The 19778-nt window shown below is 40.3% G+C and overlaps 1 protein-coding gene and 1 long non-coding RNA gene across 2 annotated transcripts; both read right to left on the reverse strand.

Annotated features, from left to right (window-relative positions):
• Nucleotides 1-1787: 1787 nt before the first annotated feature.
• LOC128604819 (uncharacterized) lies at nt 1788-6600 on the reverse strand. The gene is made up of 2 exons (XR_008385320.1): nt 4543-6600; nt 1788-2942 (listed from the first exon to the last, which is right to left on the reverse strand). It is a non-coding gene; the product is annotated as an uncharacterized LOC128604819 (long non-coding RNA).
• Nucleotides 6601-7361: 761 nt separating this feature from the next.
• LOC128604833 (E3 ubiquitin-protein ligase UBR2-like) lies at nt 7362-11314 on the reverse strand. Its single transcript, XM_053619907.1, has 9 exons — nt 10362-11314; nt 10128-10267; nt 9885-9987; nt 9701-9810; nt 8854-8934; nt 8569-8741; nt 7952-8157; nt 7766-7859; nt 7362-7413 (listed from the first exon to the last, which is right to left on the reverse strand). Exons 1-9 carry the CDS (start codon nt 10456-10458, stop codon nt 7362-7364), a joined length of 1056 nt encoding a protein of 351 aa, XP_053475882.1. The 5' UTR covers nt 10459-11314.
• Nucleotides 11315-19778: the final 8464 nt, after the last annotated feature.

The raw sequence follows: 19778 nt of genomic DNA on the forward strand, positions 1-19778 counted from the left end.
GATCTGCTGGGATAGCGGTGTGGATGAAAGGGCTCTTGCTTCATTTTGTGCTTATTTTGTCTTCAGTTCAACATGTCCATCTCATTTGAAGAACACTCTGATTTTTCTTCAGCAATATGTTTTGAAACTTACTGTGGATGGTGACAAGCCTCTACCTACTCCAGTTACCAGGGTAATCAACCTCTTACAGTAATATCTGCCAAAAATGCCTCGCCTATTCTGGTGTCCTAAATGCTCTCGGAGAACGATTGTCAAATTAATCCAGCACATTGGTCTCATTCATGCACATGAGGCAAATTTTTCAATAACTTGTGGTCTTAATGACTGTCAGAGGACCTTTCTAAGTATGAGTCCTTTAGATGTCATATTTACCAAAAGCATAAACACACTGTGTTACAACGGACTATGGTCTGATGATCCTCAGCATCCGCTTGAGGAAGTTGAGGAAGAATGTTATAATGACGATGGTGCTTTTGAAGTTTGCAATCCCCTCGGGTCTAAACGTAACAAGCAAAAACTGTGTTCAATCTACTATACAATTGGAAATATGGGTACAAAGTATTGCTCTCAGTTAAAACATTCATTTAGTTTTACTTCCTTTTGTTATCATTATTATTCATACTGTGTGAAATGTGAGGATGAGTGGACTGTCCTCTCACCAGGTGAGGAGGTTGATTACCAGGCACTAGATATATACAATGTTGTTGACAATTTACTTATTAGCACTAGGTATTCTTGCTGAAGACAAAACAGCCCCACCTTATACTGATTTTACTCCTCACCCTTTAATCTATCTTTCTTCTTCTCCTTATTATTATTATTATTATTATTATTATTATTATTATTATTAGAGTAGTAGCCTAGTAGTATTCATCTTAGCATAGGATTAGGAAGTGATTTCTAAAAACTGTCAATCACACCTTCATGCTAACTCTGTACATGATGTCAATGGTTCACTGCTTCTCTCTCTCTCTCTCTCTCTCTCTCTCTCCGTAGATACTTACAGGGACCCTCGACTTTAAGTCTTTTTATTGCAAAAGCGGCTGCTAAAATAATTTTGTGCAGATGGAAAAAAAACGTATTAGGCTAAGCAAATGTTCTGAGTTTTTTTTCCTAGCAGTTTTTGTTATGTATATGTATTTCATCAGCGCTGCTACAAGTTTCTTTTTTTTTCCCCCGGGAACAATAATATAGCCTTATTCTGTTTACTCAGAAAGACTATAACTTTATTTTCCATTCCTCTCCTTAACTTCAGTCACTTCCTCACTGAAACCTATAATCAGAATAACTCCAAAGCTCAGGTCTAAGCCTAAGTCTCCACTCTAAATCATGTGTCTAGAACACAGGCTCTGAACTCTTATCTAACACATTTGGAGTTTTATCTGCTCTAAAGCACCCACCGCAGCTCGTGCAGGCCACTTAATTAGCTGATGACTTGAATCAGGTGAGTTTGGTGCAGGTTCTAATTGAACATCTTCAGGAGTGTAAAGAAGCCTCTCTCTAATATCTTTCTTACCAGTTCAACTCCAACTTCAGCACCACCCCAAGAAAGCACTGCATGTTAGTAGTGTTCAGGGTCAGTATCTAAACTGATAGTCTATGCACACACACTAGCACTACTACACTTCACATCCAGTATTTCCTTCTCTAATGTAGTGGGTTCATTGGTAACAGGTTTGTCTGATTAGTATTCTGGAGAAGGTTAACAATGTCGGTGTGTTGGTTCGGAGTTGTAGTTTGTGTTTGCCATGTTTGTAGTCTGAGGTGCATTCTGGGAAACGGAGTCGCTGGTTTGCTGTGACATGACAATGACACTTGAGAGTTTACTGTTCAAGACTCAGAATTACTAGACATTACTATAATTAGCATCAAGCTGCACATGACATTTTATGAAAGTAGTACTATGTTTTTTCTCATTTACCGGTACCTCATACAGTCAAAAGGTTATTGAATTTTAATTATTTTTCTTAAAAATAAAATAAAAAAATATGTAAAAACTGAGTTGTGTCGTGGAAATTAGACAACACTTGCAGATTCGTCCTCTGAGGTGAAAAAGGTTTATTACAGAAAGATGGTTCATACAGCATAGAAGAAGTACCCCAGAAGACAAAAAAATTTACATGATCATCCTGTTTACAACGTTTACAGCCAGGCTCTTAATGCATGCTGTTACCTTCTTGAGCATCAGTGAATGTTTGCACCTTTTGGAATAGTCGTGTACGAGTCCTTCGATTGTCCTCAGTGTGAAAAGATGGATCGGAACATCATATAACCGCTACTTGAAAGGGCTAAAATATGCAGGAAAAGCAAAGTATGTGAAGGACCTGAAGAACCATGAACCATTTTTCTGAAGAACAGTGGGCAGTTTAACTGCTCAGGACAAACAAGGGACTCATGAACAACTATCATAACACATAAAAAGAGTCGTGGATCATTCAGGTAACGACACACAGTATTAAGAATCAAACGTGTGTAAACTTTTGAATGGGGTAATTTTGATTAATTCAGCTATTATCTTGTGGACTATATGTAAACATCTGTTATGTGAAATAGTTTATTCATGGCGGTACTAAATAAGAAACTTAGGATTTTTATGATCAATCTTATTTTGTTAAGAGTATTAAGATTTTGTAGATTCTGCAAGGGGTATGTAAACTTCCGACCGCAACTGTATAGCCACCCAGCTACCAACACACACACACACAATTTCAACCACTTAAAAACAGTAAGGACTTTTATAAACAATCAAAAATAGACTATAATATGAACATTTTAACAAATTAACAAAGACACCACAGTTAAAACACTCTAAATACCTTCTTTTTGCAAAAGTTTTCAAAAGTCTTCTCTTGCGCCCGCACTCTCGATCTGATGCCAGCTGGAGCCACCTCTTCATGGTCCCCTCGACCTCCATCTCTGCAGCTTTAGCCGTGAAGAGGTTTCTATGAACATTGGAAGAAAGCAATACATATCGTAAGGTTATTATGAATCTTAAGCATTAATTACGTTTATACCATGGTCAGTGTGAATATTGGATTCTGAATGGCTGGAAGGTGTGCATTATAACCGTTTATTGCACAGGTAGTTCCAGTCAGTTTGATCACTGTGAGCATTTCTAAATCAACGCGCAGCCTACATGCACACACAAACACACACACACGCACAGACACTCGAGCATACAGAGACATTCGTGAACACACATTCGTACACACAGACACTTCTTGCCCGCGCTGTCTGCAACTTTAACAAAAAAAATAGCTTTGCTGGTGAAAAGTTACATTATATTTCTCAGCAATGAGGTGTTACCATCACTGTTTGTGAAGTAATTCAACTCTCAGTTTTACTACACTACTGCTGCGCAACACTGACTATGTTTACATGGACAGCAGTAATCTAATTATTGACCTTACTCTGAGTAAGATAATAACGTGATTAAGGTGTTTACATGAGTCGCTTTTAGAATACTCCAGTCATGTACCTGTTTTACATGTTATAGAACATAATTAGATTAACAGCCCGCGTCATTACGTCACCGCGCCACGCCGTCCGACGTCCCTCCAGAATTTCACGTATCAACATACAGTTCGTCTTCGTTATGGTATAGTATACAGTTTTGGGTGTTTTTATTTAATTTTTTTATGAACGCTTTAAGCGCAGTTATTTATTTGTCATGCTGCAGGTGCAAATAGACAACTGCTTGAAGCCGTGAGCTGCATCCCAAACCGTGCACTTAGCGTCTCCATAGTAGTCGAGATAGATGTATTTTCCCCACTACAGGAATATAGTAGGCAAGTATGCGGTTTGGGACGCAGCCGTGCTCTCTTGTTCGCCGTAAAATGTTGAGCACTGCCGTGTGTGTACGTGTCCTGTCGCAAAATGTGGTGAAAACTCACACGACGTTAATAATGTGATTCAGGTGTTTACATGTCTGTAATACACGTTGATAATGCGACTAAAACAGGAGTACTCGACATGTCTTAATTCGATTAGTGCTTACTTCGAGTAACTTGACTTTAATCAGATTAAGGTAATTAAAAATTGCTGTTTACATGGTAGTTTCTTAATCAAAGTATCGTCTTAATCGGGTTAACAGTGGATTGTTGTTGTCCATGTAAACGCACTGACTGACTGCTGAGAGGCACATGATGCAGGTAATTCATATATGCTTAATCTCTCTGTCTCTGATAGATATCTGTCAATTCATTCAAATAAATGTAATCTCATCACACTACTTTATCTCTGTGTCTGATTTATATCGGGCAAAATTCCAGATCTAACGACCTAACTAATAGAAATTAACTGTCATTTTAAACTTCTAATCAAAGTTTGTGCTTCTAAAATCAATGACAGCTTTAATGTTATTAATTGTGGAAAGACCATGGTATAAGCGGGGTAATCCATGGCTAGGTGACGATTTGAACGAGTGGTTCTTTTCCTCCACATCATGCACTAAAACTGTTTAATGCACATCTAGCCGTGGATTACCCCTTACATATCATCTGAGAGAGACAGCTAATTCTGTATGTAAACAGATATACTTACCAATCATGACCTCCCCAAGTTGGAGAGTGGCCAGTGAAGTCTTTCCATTGACTCCCCTCCAATTGAGGTTCTTTGCCAGGGAGTTAGCAATCACCCTCTTCAATATGCGCCAGGTGCAGTCAAGCACATCTGCCCTGTCAATAAGCGCCAACCAGTTTACCCGAAACCGATGATTTTTAAAACAATAATATAATATAAAATAATATAAAATATAAATAATTAATAAGCATGTATTGCCTTGTCAACTGTGTCAGTGCTTCTCACTACTCCTGCAGTTACCCTGCCCTGTGTGCTTTCCATGTTTTGCTCCTCTACCAAAGATTAGGTCATAACTGTTCCCTCATATCAAAGTGGTGTTGAATGTTGTGCTTTGAGTACGAGTGTGTCACCTTGAGAAAACAAACACTCTCAGTCGCTGTGTAATTGTGCAAGCAATTGTTAACAAAAAAAGAAAAAAATTCTCACCAGTTTTTGCTTGCAATCTGGGCTCTGTTGCATCCTTCGCTCCAGACTATGCAGTTGAGGAAGATCTTGCAGGGCAGTAAATCTTCATCAGTATCCAAAGACTGCACCTGGAACACCTGTAGTTGAAGCAAGCTCAGTGGTTTGTTGGTCCAGCACCATCTCTAATTTAGTCAACACCTCCCTCAGCATGGCTATGGTAAAGAAGTTAACAATATTTACAAACGATACACACTACAAAACTGTACAACTCCATCCTCAGTCTTATTCCTAACCTACACAAATTCCAGTAAGATGGCTGAGTGGAAATCACGGTTAATTAATACCTACAAAAGAAAGTCAATCAGAAAGCAGGAGAATACTTGGTACTGCCGGTACTGAAAAAAAAACTTATCGTATCATTCTTTTTAAAATTTTAGTATCAACTTGGTACAGATACTTTTGACATCACAACTTACCAATTACAACATCCTTGAATTGCAGGGATGCCAAGGATATTTTCCCATTCATTTGTAACAGATAGCTGCACAGTGACGGGGTGGCTGTGGATCAGGTGGTAGAGCGGGTTGTCCACTAATCGTAGGGTTGGCGGTTTGATTCCCAGCCAGCATGACTCCACATGCCAAAGTGTCCTTGGGCAAGACACTGAACCCCAAGTTGCTCCCGATGGCAAGTTAGCGCCTTGCATGGCAGCTCTGCTACCATTGGTGTGTGAATGGGTAAATGAGACACAGTGTAAAGCGCTTTGGATAAAAGCGCTATATAAGTGTGCCATTTACCATTTTACCATTTAGTGACGCAGAAGCGGAGTCCGTTCCATTCCGTGGTGTTTTAATTAACGGAAGTAAAAAAAGAGATGAAGAGAAGGGTGGGGTCTTAGGAAGCAATAAAAAGAACAGGTGACTAGGTGAGAGAAAGCGGGACGCGGAAATGAGAGCCAGGTGGGAATGGCGGAACTGATGGTGTGCGTTTGCCAAGGACCATGCTAATGCTCTTACTGTGGATTATAACCTTGTGGATATTGATTCAGGAGGCTGGCGAACACTTCGGGAATATTCTGCCAATGTGAATAAACGAGCGAGCGGAGCTTTGAGGGTTCGGAGGCACATCACGGTTTTGAGATCCTTTCTTTAATACTTTTGTGGAGAACCAGTATGTTTAAATCGTTGGATGTATAAATAAATATCGTATAGATAAATAAAACCTGAGATGTATCTTGATCTCAGGTTTCCCTTATCGATGGCTTGTAACTTGCTTATCCAAGTCGATGGATGTAACTACCACCCCAAAGTGACGGTACAGAGAAAGGATGCATGGCGTAATGGACTATCAAATATCAACAGATATTAAATGAAAACCTGACTGCCTCTGACAGAAAGCTTCAAATGGGCCGTGGTTGGATCTTCCAGCAGGACAATGATCCAAAACATACATCAAGATCAACACAAAAACGGTTTACTGTTACTGTATTTGTTACACAAATACAAACACACACACACACACACACACACACACACACACGTTTGTAGTGCTTGTGTAGTTTCAGTTTGAATGTGTAAGCTCTGGGAGATTCACACACTAGAGGGTTTGAGTGGTTTCCCCCTGCAGTGTCTCCAGTTTTACAAATGCAGTAAAAATGGGAGACAGGAGTTAAGTGGTGCAGAGACACACACACATACACACACACACACACACACATACTGACTGGTATGTAAATACCTGTTATATTTCTCCTCCCTGTCTGCATCATTGATATTCAAAGACCTGCAAATAAACCAGACACGAACACACATAAGCTCAATGATACACACCTCTCAGCTCAGGGGTGCATTAACACAGCAGCCTGCACTCTGACCCCCACCTCATTATACTTTAATAATGTCCAGTGGATATATTCTGATGTATATATAACAAGTTCAATCACCTGATTTCTTTAGCTTTTGATACTCTATGGCTGCTCCTAAGGCCATACAAACTTCATATAAATCCATAATGAACTTTTTCACACTATCTGTTGTTACCCAGATGAGGATGGGTTCCCTTCTGAGTCGGGTTCCTCTCAAGGTTTCTTCCTCTTAAAACATCTTAGGGAGTTTTTCCTTGCCACCGTCGCCACTCAGGGGCTTGCTCAGTTGGGATAAATTTGCACCTTTAATATCTGTATACCGTGTCGATATTTCTGTAAAGCTGCTTTGAGACAATGTCTATTGTAAAAAGCGCTATACAAATAAAATTGAATTGAACTGCACTTACTCCTAAGGTCAGATCAGGTTAACGTTCTTTGCTTCCCCATGAGGCACAATAAGTTTACAGACTTTGAAAGTAACACTGGCTTGATCTAAGACAGTGAAAAATAGTCAAGTGCACATAACAAGCTTTGTTTCATGCTTTGTGTCGATGATCAGCTCACTGTATTGGGACAAAAAAAATATATATATATATATCTGCAGATCGCATATTTAAGCCAAACACATCCAATTTGGATCTACATCTTATCGATCACCACACATCCATGAAGACTTTCCTGTACATCACAGATTAGATTTTTGACTTTTCGGTCACAAAACATCCAGACTGATTGATTAATATTAGCTAATTTATTTGTAATTGCTCATATAAAGGTCATATTTTCTAGACAAACTATTTACTGTTAGCTGCTGATTCTATTGCCTATATCCACAAACATTTGAAAGCAGCAAAACTTTTTATTTGGGATTAAGTAAAAGGCTGTCTAGAAGTAACATTTTGCCCAACTCCTCACCTCTGCCAGCAGTGAGAGTGCATGATGTGGCCACAGCTGCCGGTATGGGTACCAAAGGACAGGTCAGGGTGCATGAAGAGGGGATCATAGCTCTCTGTAACGCACATGTATCCTCCAGAAATAAGCACACTGGCTACTCAAACCTATCCAATTACTTGACTTGCACACTGTAAACCATAACCTTACCTGGATTGTGAGGGGGTCTTTTGCGGATCTTGGACATGACCGTAGAGCGTTGGACAAAGGCAGCGAGCACCATGGCGGTGCCATCAGGTAGGATCTCCTGCGCTTCGTGACACAGGATACACATCTCCATCTGCCTCCTCTCTCCTCCTCTGGCACGCCAACGACGAGGTCCCACACACACCAGAGCACCGTCACATGAACTGGGGCTGTACCAAGCAGAGACGGATGGTTACGAGTACACTATAACCTTAATTTTATGTTAAGGCACCTCTGAATTTGTTAAAATAATCAATGTTGAATAAATGGGTTCATCTTTTTTTAATCACCAGGAAATTGCTAAAAATGGCCTAGGATCCTCTCTACTCATTTACCCCAACAGAAAATGCTCTAAATGAATATGCAAGATAAAGAGTTTAAGGATGGGAATTTACTTATGTTATGTGAAGACCACCATTATATGCATGAACTTTTAGGACAAAGAACAGACAACTGCTCAGCAAAGTCAAGGAGCTGTTGATGTATGCATTTACTGACATAAATGTACTGACTGGATATTGAGAATACAATACAAGTTGACTTATTAAGAACGCTGCGTCACTACGAGCATGCTTAGGTACCTATGCTCTGCTGATGTAGAGGCTGAGGTGTCCAGATCCTCTGAATCCTGCGTGAGCAGATCTATGTACTTATTGATAAAATGACTCTGGCTCTCTAATGTTTGAGCCATGGTCTTTTTCCAGCACAGTTCAACTTTCCTTTTTCTCTCTGCTTTGTCTTTGTCCCACACAGTCTGCAACACACACACACACACACACACACACACACGTAGATTTAAGCTCTTCAACACTTTAAAGGGTAATGGTTAATATGTCCGTGGAATAGAAGGTTGCTCAAAGTCTGACCTCCTTGTGACAGTGCCCTGTTCCTTCACAGGGAGGTGCAGCAGCTGTGCCCTCACGCATCGTTTTAATGCTAACCACCATCTGTGTAGAAAAAGACACATAATTTAGGAAAATACTTCTACAAGAAAACGATACAGCAGTGCAGTTAGAACTATATGCACACACAATCAAAGTCTTGCAAAACTAAGCAGATGTTCAATAGAACACATTTGTGCACTAAAAAGTATATACACACACCATACCATTAATTACTGAAGATGCATTACAATTTTACTAACATTTAATTTGCCTGTTTCTCTTCAAAGTACATACTGCAATACATCATTAGCCTTGGCCTACACCATGGCCTTCATATGTACATGTTCTGCCTGGTGCAGGTGTCCTGACAGTTTTCACTATATGGAAAATAAAATGCACACATCACAGTGCATGGAAATTCAGTTTGTGTAGTAAGCAATCCTTACGTCATTTAAATATTCATGTTGACATACAGCTTTTAAGTAATACGCACAATAAGCCACATCAAAACACCCCTAGGGCCACCTACAGATGATCAGCAGCAAAACCGCTTTGTGACAGTGAAGCATTTGTGCTTCACCGTGGTGAGAGGTGCTGCTTTGCCTACCGGCCACGCCACCTTGAGCAGTGTTGCACTGCTTGGATTTCAAACAGGTCTTGATGCAGCACTGCTTTAAACTTCATGGTAAAAACGCTCATCTTTTGTATGTTGCGCCTACCTTCAGTGAGCAAATTGCAAAACATGCTAGGCTGCCACCTGGTGGACATATTAGGTGCACGCATAGAGAGAGAAAGGCAAATTGCAAACATAATCAAGATGTAATTTTACTTTAAGGATCCAGCGAATCATGTCTTTGTGCACTTCCAAGTGAGGCGCGCACTGCAAGGTCTCTAACAGAGCCAGGATGCTTGGAGTGTTGCCGGGGGCTTCACCGGGACCTGTGATACAAGAACCACAGATCTAACTACAGGCTTGAGACTTTCTATTGTGTGAGATGATGTACAAAACTTACGGGAGATTTTGAGGGTGAAGTTGAAAGTAACTTCATCGTCATCCCCAATGTTCTCTAGCTGCTGCTGCTCCTCCAGCAGAGCCATGCCTATCAAGTGCAGCACCTGTAGCAACACACACATACAGAATTGTGAACACTACTCAGTCATTAAAAAGTGATGCTCATGAACACAGCATAGCAAGTGGAATTTTGTTGAATTTACTACACTATCATGTCATTTTAACAAAACATCCAAACATTTACCCTCTGCAGCATGGACTCAGACCAGTGTCCTCCACTGGGCTCCATAGCCCACTGCAGCACAGCTCCCAGCATGCCAAGCAGCACGTCACACTGCAGAATGTTTACCAAGCTGGCAAACCCTGGGCAGAATGGAGGCAGGGCTACGACACACACAGACACTCACACTTCAGCAATCTGCATTCAACTGACCAATCATTTTCAGATATGACTATAATCACTGAAGAAATAGCTTACCTGGGTCCTCTCCATTCTGTCTCTTAAGCTTTCGCTGAGCTTCCTCTGCCTGTATCCAAAATAAACATAAAAATTTAGAAAAACCATTAGTGCTCATGTGACTAAAGAGAATTACTAAATCTGCCAAAAGCAGCACATCACCTTAAGGACATCCTCAGCACTAGCAGCCAAATCAAAATGCAAATGGTTAAGTGCATATATTGAGCTTCCAAAGAGCATTTCCTGATTAGACCACTAGGCACTCAAACTGGTATTTTGTCATTTATGTGCTTTTCTTTATCAATCACACAATCTGACAGAGGCTCTACACTTAAGAGAAGGAACTAAAGAATGAAGTAACACGTGAGTTGCAGACAGTTTTAGTTACTGCGTAGCAGGAGCTCGGGTACATGTTTTAAGTAGTGAATTATTATTTACAAAAACTGTTTTCAGAATTGTAATGCTGTTCTCTCCAGGGAAGGGGTCACAGGGTTAACTGATGTCTGCCCCAGAGACAATAACAGCACCGAGACTCTTCCCATAATGTCTAACCTGAAATCTTCCTGTAATGCTGCAGACCGAGGGGTCCTGGTCCATGCCACCATGGAGGACATTTTAAGCTCATCGTAAAACACTGATTTTGAGTTTCTTGAAGCATTTTGGTGTTCATTTGGAAGTATGCTTGGCTCTTTATCTTGTTGAAAGCCAAGTCTGAACCTCCTGGCAAAGGCAAGCTAAAGGTTCTGGGCTAAAATGAAATTGCTCCACCTACCCCCTCTCTCTCTCTGCTTCAGCGGTTCAACCCCAGATACCAGGCAGAAATTACTTCATGTATACAGAGATCCCCAAACTATACACCGAAACCAGACCTCATTTCAGAGCATCTCAAAGAAAAAACATTTTATGCCTACATATTTATTATATATCTATTTTGTAATTGCTTTTTTTTTATATTATGTGACTGTTGCCACTATTGTTTTTTATAATACTCAAGTGTTTAAATAAAGGAGTTAAAAGTATTATTTATTTATACACACCATGGTATCGAGTATTTTTGCTGGTATCAGTACCGACTACTAGATTTTTGGTATCGTGACATCCCTAGATTGGACATTCTATGTTTGAGTTATAACAATTTCCTTTTTTATGGTGAAACTTCTAAATTTGTGAGAGCGCCACGCCCACGGCGAGCAGCAAAAATTCAAAAGCTTCGCAATTTAGCATCGTCAATGCCTTTAGATGAGACTGACCAAACGTGATGCCGATCTGATGAAAGCTCCAGGAGGAGTACGTTAAAGTACGAGGCCTGGAAATGGCAAAAAACTGAGGAAAAAATTAAGAGAAAAATCAAAATGCTGACTTCCTGTTGAGTTTAGTTTTGCCACACCTAAGTTAAATGACCAAATAAACATAATTTTGCCATACTTTAACAAGTGTGTGAAATAATAGTTTGAGCATTCCAATGATGTCAAATGCGCATTTAAAACATAGGGGGCGCTATGGAGCCTATGAGGCACAACTATGATAAAATGCAACATCACATCAATTAATGTCGTAAGACAAATGCATTTGCAAAGTTTCATGGATTTTCAGCCATGTTAAGTCTCTCAAAACACCATGGGAAACTTTGAAAATCCAACATTTCATCCAACATGACCAACTTCCTGTTGGGTGGAGTCAGATACAACCATGTGAACCTTGATGAACTTTGAGAGCAATGACTATGGTACATCACGTGCACATCGGAGCAACTTCATCCTGACCATCGCCTGCATTCGGGGGTGCTATGGAGCTCCTCGACCATGCCCTACGTAACTTCAATTTTCACCAGTGCTGGCGCGTTTGCCAAGTTTCGTGAGTTTTCGGGTATGTTTAGGCACTTAAAAACCACACGAATGCATGAAAAAATTAATAATAATTAAAAAAAGGAGCAGATCCAATAGGGCTTCGCAGCAGCGGTGCTCGGGCCCTAAAAAGCAGTATAAAGCACCAACAGAAGACATAGAAGCACAAAAGAGCAAAGGCAAGTAAGGATAATTACAGAAACGGTTACATTACAGAGATCCCCACAATGTGATCCACGACCACAGTAACATGACAAGAAGCTTCACCTCAGACCAGTCACCAATTGTTGTAGGAAGGTGAAAGTGGCTTCCTTAAAATATTTTTACCTCAAAGTGATTTGTAGCGCACACACACACACACACACACACACACAGTGGAAATGGTGTAGCAGAAGTCATGCACCTATTTTGGGGGGGGGGGGGGAAGGGGGGGGCCTGATACTTTGTACCTGATGCATCATCTTTTATAATTGTGATTAATGGTCCATTAGAGAAGAAAAAAAAATCCATTCCGTTCTTTGATTACTTATTTGGCATACAGTGAATATTCACACTTTAAGGCCATGTGGAACAATTTCCAAAATGCATTTAAATGGGGTAAATTGTGTACATTGAACCGAGAGTACTAGACATGTTTGCTAAAAGCAATACAAAGGCTTTATTCACACTGCAGGAATTTCATATTGTGTGTTTAGATTTTTTCTTTTAGACAGACTGTTCAACTGCAAATTTGTTCTGGTGAATGACAGGCATTCAAAATCTTTCTGCAGAACTCTGTTGAAGATTCTGTACATCAGAGTTTCATCTGAACTTCAACAAAACATTTTACATGTATAGAGTTTTGTCTACGTTCATCAAGTAATCACATTTATAAGTTAGACCCAGAAAATATAAAATACTTACTTTAGTATGAAATTTCTGTCGAGTGTCTACCATGGGGTCGGGATTTACGGTCTGTGAACACGTGCTGATTACACGTGCAGGAAAAGCAACCCACACGTGCAACCCTGACCGAGTGAGAACGACTCAAACGATTCAAGAAGAGGATTCTGAATCGGTTCATTTAAAGAATCATTACCAAAGCTGCTTATCCGATTTCAATGGTTTGATAACAACAGCCCGTCTTACAGAGTGCTGCAGGAATGACTCGTGAAACCCAGAAACGAGTCAGCGTATCAGCACTTCCGTCAATGGGGTTTTGGGTTAAATGCCGGAAATAAGGTCTGTGGTGAACACAAGCTCAAGGTGTTTTTACGTTTATCTTGACACACAGCCTAGTGAGAGACTTTTTATTATTTTAAGGGACATTTCCTGAAGAAAATGTGAGTGGTGCTTGCCGTGGCAAAATTCGGATCGGGTGCCAATACTTTTGAGAACTGCCCGTGAAGGGCGCCAATAGTTTTGAGAGCCGGCCGCGTAGGGTGCCAACAGATTTGAGAGCCGGACGCGTAGGGCGCCAATACTTTTGAGAGGCGGAGATCTAAAAATAGTAGTGATACACAAGCTTGGTTGCAGTCGTGTTTATTAAGGAAAGCTACAAGGTTACAGATGTGAGGTTCTGACCTTTACGGTACAGTGAGGATGAGCAGAACATCTATACAGCATGGAACTGTGAATAGACTCAGTGTCTGTGGACTCATGTACACACAGTTTGGTGAGATTATGCTACAGGAACAGTCAAAATACACCATGGCCTTGAATGTTTTGGCCCTGTCGTAAACACTAAACAATCACAACTACTCTGTTGAGAGCGAGAAATGACCTCACAGAGTGGTGCGTGTTGACGTCCATTTTATATAGTTACTGTTTCTGATAGAAAATCGATCTCCCTCGCGCTCTCTCAATACTGCATTGTAACAGTGTGGGACAGAGACCCAAACAGCAAGGTGAAAATGATCTCTCTGCAAAACATGCGTAAAAGTCGTTTAAACAGATTACACAGGGTCTCTTTTTCCTGCAAGGGGTATGTCAACTTCCGACCACAACTATATACCCACCCAGCTACCAACACGCACACATACACACACACGCGCGTGCGCACACTAATTCAGCCACTTAAAAACAGCAAGGACTTTTATAAACAATTAAAAATAGACTATAATATGAACATTTTAACAAATTAATAAATAGCGCAAAAAACACACCAGTTAAAAACACTGTAAATACCCTCCTTTATCAAAAGTCTGCTCTTGCGCCCACACTCTCGATCTGATGCCAGCTGGAGCCACCTCTTCATGGTCCCCTCGACCTCCATCGCTGCAGCTTCAGCCGTGAAGAGGTTTCTATGAACTGCAGCTTTGGAATAAAGCGACACATATCGTAAGGTCATTATGAATCTTAAGCATTAATTACACTTATACCATGGTCAGTGTGAATACTGGATTCTGATTGGCTGGAAGGTGTGCATTATAACTGTTTATTGCACAGGTAGTTCCTGCCAGTTTGATCACCGTGATCATTCCTAAATCTTATCACACTACTTTATCTCTGTGTCTGATTTACTTCAGACAAAATTCCAGATCTAACGACCTAACTTAAGGAAATTAAAGTTTATTTTAAACTACTTCTTTTTTCCAGTTTCATTTTTATTGAACATTTCTCCTGAACACGTCTACATGTCAGCTGAACATCACCTTTTCTCTTCTCTCCTCCCCTCCATTTCCCAAGGAAAACAAATTGAGCAACACACAGCAGTAAACATTCACAGGTTTTTCTTCTTTTTTTACTAACAAAGGAAAACAAAATTAAAAATACAGAAAACCCACACCCCGCCCCCCCGGCTCATCATGGCTACCCAATAACTGTCGCTGGTTATAAAGATATTGTAAAATCCAACAACAGGCACAAAAATTTAAGTGGGAAGTGTCTGTAACTCCATAAAGTATACAATAAAGGGATGCCCTTTATAATAAAAAAAAAACTTGTCCGTACAACCATTCATCGTATACCTTATTTTCTCAAGTTTCAGAAAAAACATCACGTCCTTTAGCCACTGGGAGATAGATGGGTATTTAGCAGACTTCCAATGCAACAGTAGGGAACGTCTTGCTATAAGGGATGTGAAAGCAATAACATCCTTTTGTATCAAGCTCAATGGAACTGAGGCATCAGGAATCCCAAATACAGCAATGATTGGGCAAAGTTTTAAGTCTACTCTGAGAATAGTGGACATCATAGTAAAGAAACCAGTCCAAAAACCATGGAGATCAGGGCAAAAGAAAAACATATGGCCAAGATGACAGGGAGAGCCATGGCATTTATCACACTTGTCCTCTACGTCCGGATACATCACAGAAAGTCTCGACTTGGACAGATGGACTCTGTGTAAAACTTTGAACTGGATAAGTCCAAGACGAGCACAGGAAGTGGTAGACTGTACCCTCCCTATAGCACGTTCCCAACACTCCTCACTTATCTGTACTCCTAACTCCGTTTCCCACGCATTCCTAATTTTGTTACTCAACTCACTACCTAACGCCAGAATAAAATCATAAATCCTAGAAATCATTCCTCTCTGATGTGGATTGTTTGAAAACAAGCTTTCCCAAGCCTGTTCAGGAGGCGCAGAGGGGAAATCAGGAAAACATCTAGAAACGAAATTCCGAATTTGAAAATACCGAAAAAAATGCGTCACATGGAGGTCATAAGTGGATGCCAGATTGGCAAAGCTATCAAACACACCATCGGCATACAAATCTCTAACTTGTTTAATACCCTTGTCATACCACACTGAAAATGTGGAGTCCAAACACGATGGAGGAAATAGAAGGTTGTTGACTAAAGGACACAAAGAGGATGCACCTACAAATTTAAAGTGCCGTCTAAATTGATACCAAGTCATAAGTAGACAACTAGATTATCAGTATATAGGGAGAGTTTTGTAGGTAAAGAGGAGTAAAGCAAAGCAGGTAAAGAGGATTCCCTACAAGAAGATAGTTCCAATTTAGACCTAGAAGATCCAGGAGATTTAACCCAGTAGCAGAGTTCATGGATGTGCGCAGCCCAGTAATAGAATTGAAAATTGGGTAATGCAAGTCCTCCACTAAGTCTACATTTCTGCAATAAAGATTTACTAACCCTTGGTGGCTTCCCTCCGCAAATAAAAGTACTAATTATCTTATCCAGTGAATCGAAGAATGATTTTGGCAGAGAAAGAGGCACTTGCTGGAACAAGAAAAGAAACTTCGGTAATATATTCATTTTGACGACATTGATCCTGCCAGTTAGAGAAAGGGGTAAGTTACCCAAATCTGAATGTTAGATTTAACCTTTGAGATAAGGGGAGTGAAGTTAGCTGATAAAAGATTAGATAGAGAACGTGTCACGTTGATACCTAGGTATTTAAACCCTGACTAACTAAATCGAAACGGTAGATCTGACTGTTGGAGAGAAAATGCTGCAGTATTGACAGGAAAACAGTCGCTTTTATCCAAGTTTAATTTATAACCAGAGACGACACCGAAGGACTCCAGAACAGCCAAGACAGCTGGCATAGAGGCAACAGGATCGGTTACATACAATAACAAATTATCAGCATATAGCGACAATTTGTATTCTACACCGTATCGGACTACTCCTTTAAACAAGGGAGAAGATCTTAATGTGACAGACAGAGGCTCGATAGCGACAGCAAAAAGCAGAGGGGATAAAGGACAACCTTGACGACACCCTCGTCCGAGAGTAAAATAATCAGAATAAGTATCGTTTGTCTGAACCCTGGCATTAGGGGTTGAGTAAAGGAGGCTAATCCAAGAAATAAACTTATCCCCAAATCCGAACTTCCTCAAGACTGCAAACAAATACTCCCACTCAACCCTATCAAATGCTTTTTCAGCATCTAATGAAATCACAATCTCAGGAAGCACAGACGAATGCTTTGAATAAATTATATTAAAGAGTGTACGGGTACTGAAAAACATCTGACGTCCCTTTATAAAACCGTTCTGCTCTTCACATATAATATAAAGGGATAACGTCCTCTAAACGAGGTGCCATTACTTTCACCAACACCTTTACATCTGCATTAAGCAGAGACAGCGGCCTACAAGAACCGCAGGAGGTTGGATCCTTACCCTCCTTTAGAAGCAGAGCTATTGTGGCTTGTGTCAGAGTTGGAGGCAAAGACCCACATTCCAAAGATTCATTGAACACAGATAAAAGCAATGGAGCTAATTTTCCAATAAACGTTTTTAAAAATTCAACTGGAACCCGTCCGGGCCAGGAGCTTTGTTACACTGCATAGTTTTAACTGAAATTAAAATTTCTTAAAGAGAGAGTGGGGAGTCCAGTTGCATGGCAGTATTCGAATCAATAACAGGGTTACAAAGGTTTTGAAGAAATGCATTCACTTTAGTATCGTCTGCAGGAAATTCAGATTTATAAGGTGAAGAGTAAAACCATTTAAAAGTAGCATTCATTTCCATGGGATCTGTAGTGACGATATTATGAGTGTTTTTAACACTAGGTATGAGACGGGAAGTGGCCTGTCGCCGTAGCTGATGTGCCAGTAAACGACTCGGCTCGTCGCCATGTTCATAATATGAACCACGAGTACGTAACAACAAGCGTTCCGCCTCTTTAGTCGAAATAAGATTAAATTCTGCCTGTAAGTCAAGACGCTGTTTAAGAAGTTCTGGAGAGGGGTTCAACGCACATCTTTGATCGAGACTACTGATCGCAGATGTAAGTTCATTAACCCTAGCAGTGCGCTTTTTATTACAGAAAGTGGAGTAAGAAATAATCTGCCCTCTGATATAGGATTTAAGTGTCTCCCATAACAATGAATAAGAGGTGGAGTCATTCTGACTGAAGAAAAGAAAGCCATCAATAGAAGTGGAAATGAACTCACAGAATTCACTGTCTGCTAAAAGAAGAGAATTAAATCTCCAAGGCGGTGGGCTACATTTATAAATAGAAAGATGAATATCTAATTGTAGAGGCGCATGGTCAGAAATTACAATACCCAAATAGTCAGAAGAAACTACACAAGAATCAAGAGTGCTGTCCATAAAAAAATAATCAATCCTCGAATAGGAATGATGCACCTGGGAGAAGAAAGAAAGAGTTACGGGATCTCCAGGGATCAACAAGACCGTTCTGACACATAAAATCGGAAAATGTTTTAGACATAGCAGATTGATTCAGAGTACAGGGATTAGACCGATCCAAGTTTTGGTGAATTACACAGTTTAAATCTCCACCGAAAATCAACAGGTGAGTATTTAAAAAGGGAGATTGCTCAACAATGTATTAGCAAATTCCACATCATCAAAGTTTGGAGCGTATACATTTACCAACAACACCTGTCTTTGCAATAGAGTACCAGCAACTATAATATATCTACCGTTCACATCAGCAACAACATTAGTGGAGGAAAACTGTGACCTTTTGTCAATTAAAATAGCGACCCCTCTTGCTTTTGAATTAAAGTTCGAGTGGAAGACTTGACTCACCCAAGGGCAGTGTAACCTTTGATGATCTTTAATACGTAGGTGCGTCTCCTGTAAAAATACTATATCGGAGTTTAAACGTTTCAAATGTATAAAAACCTTAGATCTCTTGACAGGATTACCCATACCTCTGACGTTCCAACTAATAAATCTTAAAGGCGTGCCTGTCCCAGCTATGCTGGGATCCATATGACTACTAACCATTTAAATAAAGTAAACCATAGGAACATAAATAGCCAATTAGAGCCGAAGTGGGACCTCCCAAAGTTTATTTTAAACTTCTAATCAAAGTTTGCACTTCTAAACCAATGACAGCTTTACCGTTATTAATTGTGGAAAGACCATGGTATAAGCGGGGTAATCCATGGCTAGGTGTGCATTAAACAGTTCGAACGAGTGGTTCTTTTCCTCCACGTAATGCATTAAAATCGTTTAATGCACATCTATCCATGGATTACACCTTACATATCAACTGAGAGAGACAGCTAATTCTGTATGTAAACAGATATACTTACCAATGACAACCTCTCCGAGTTGGAGAGCGGACAGTGAAGTCTTTCCATTGACTCCCCTCCAACTGAGGTTTTTTCCAGGGAGTTAGCAATCACCCTCTTCAATATGCACCAGGTACAGTCACGCACATCCACCCAGTCAATACGCGCCAACCAGTTTACCTGAAACCGATTTAAAAAACAAAAATAATATACACTAGTATAAAAATAAATAATTAATAAGCATGTATTGCCTCGTCAACTGTGTCAGTGCTTCTCACTACTCCTGCAGTTACCCTGCCCTGTGTGTTTTCCATCTCTACTAAAGAGTAGGTCATAAGTGTTCCCTCATATCAAAGTGGTGTTGAATGTTGTGCTTTGAGGACGAGTGTGTCACCTTGAGAAAACAGAAATGCTCTCAGTCGCTGTGTAATTGTGCAAGTAGTTGTTAACAAAAAAGAAAAAAAACTCACCAGTTTTTGCTTGTAATCTGGGCTCTGTTGCATCCTTTGCTCCAGACTACACAGTTGAGGAAGGTCTTGCAGGGGCAGTAAATCTTCATCAATATCCAAAGGCTGTACCTGGACCTCCTGTAGTTGAAGCAATCTCAGTGGTTTGTTGGTCCAGCACCATCTCTAATTTAGTCAGCACCTC

The sequence above is a fragment of the Ictalurus furcatus genome, unplaced genomic scaffold (genome assembly GCF_023375685.1).
Source record: "Ictalurus furcatus strain D&B unplaced genomic scaffold, Billie_1.0 scf3, whole genome shotgun sequence".
Taxonomy (NCBI): domain Eukaryota; kingdom Metazoa; phylum Chordata; class Actinopteri; order Siluriformes; family Ictaluridae; genus Ictalurus; species Ictalurus furcatus.

Bases quoted from the DNA above. Each gene is read 5' to 3' on its own strand.
- LOC128604833 (XM_053619907.1), bottom strand. From the start codon at position 10,458: ATGAGCACTAATGGTTTTTCTAAATTTTTATGTTTATTTTGGATACAG. The intron at 9,811-9,884 runs GTAAGTTTTGTA...CTTGTATCACAG, and splicing joins CTTCACCCTCAAAATCTCCC to GTCCCGGTGAAGCCCCCGGC. The intron at 8,158-8,568 runs GTACCTAAGCAT...TGCTTGGTACAG, and splicing joins TCTACATCAGCAGAGCATAG to CCCCAGTTCATGTGACGGTG.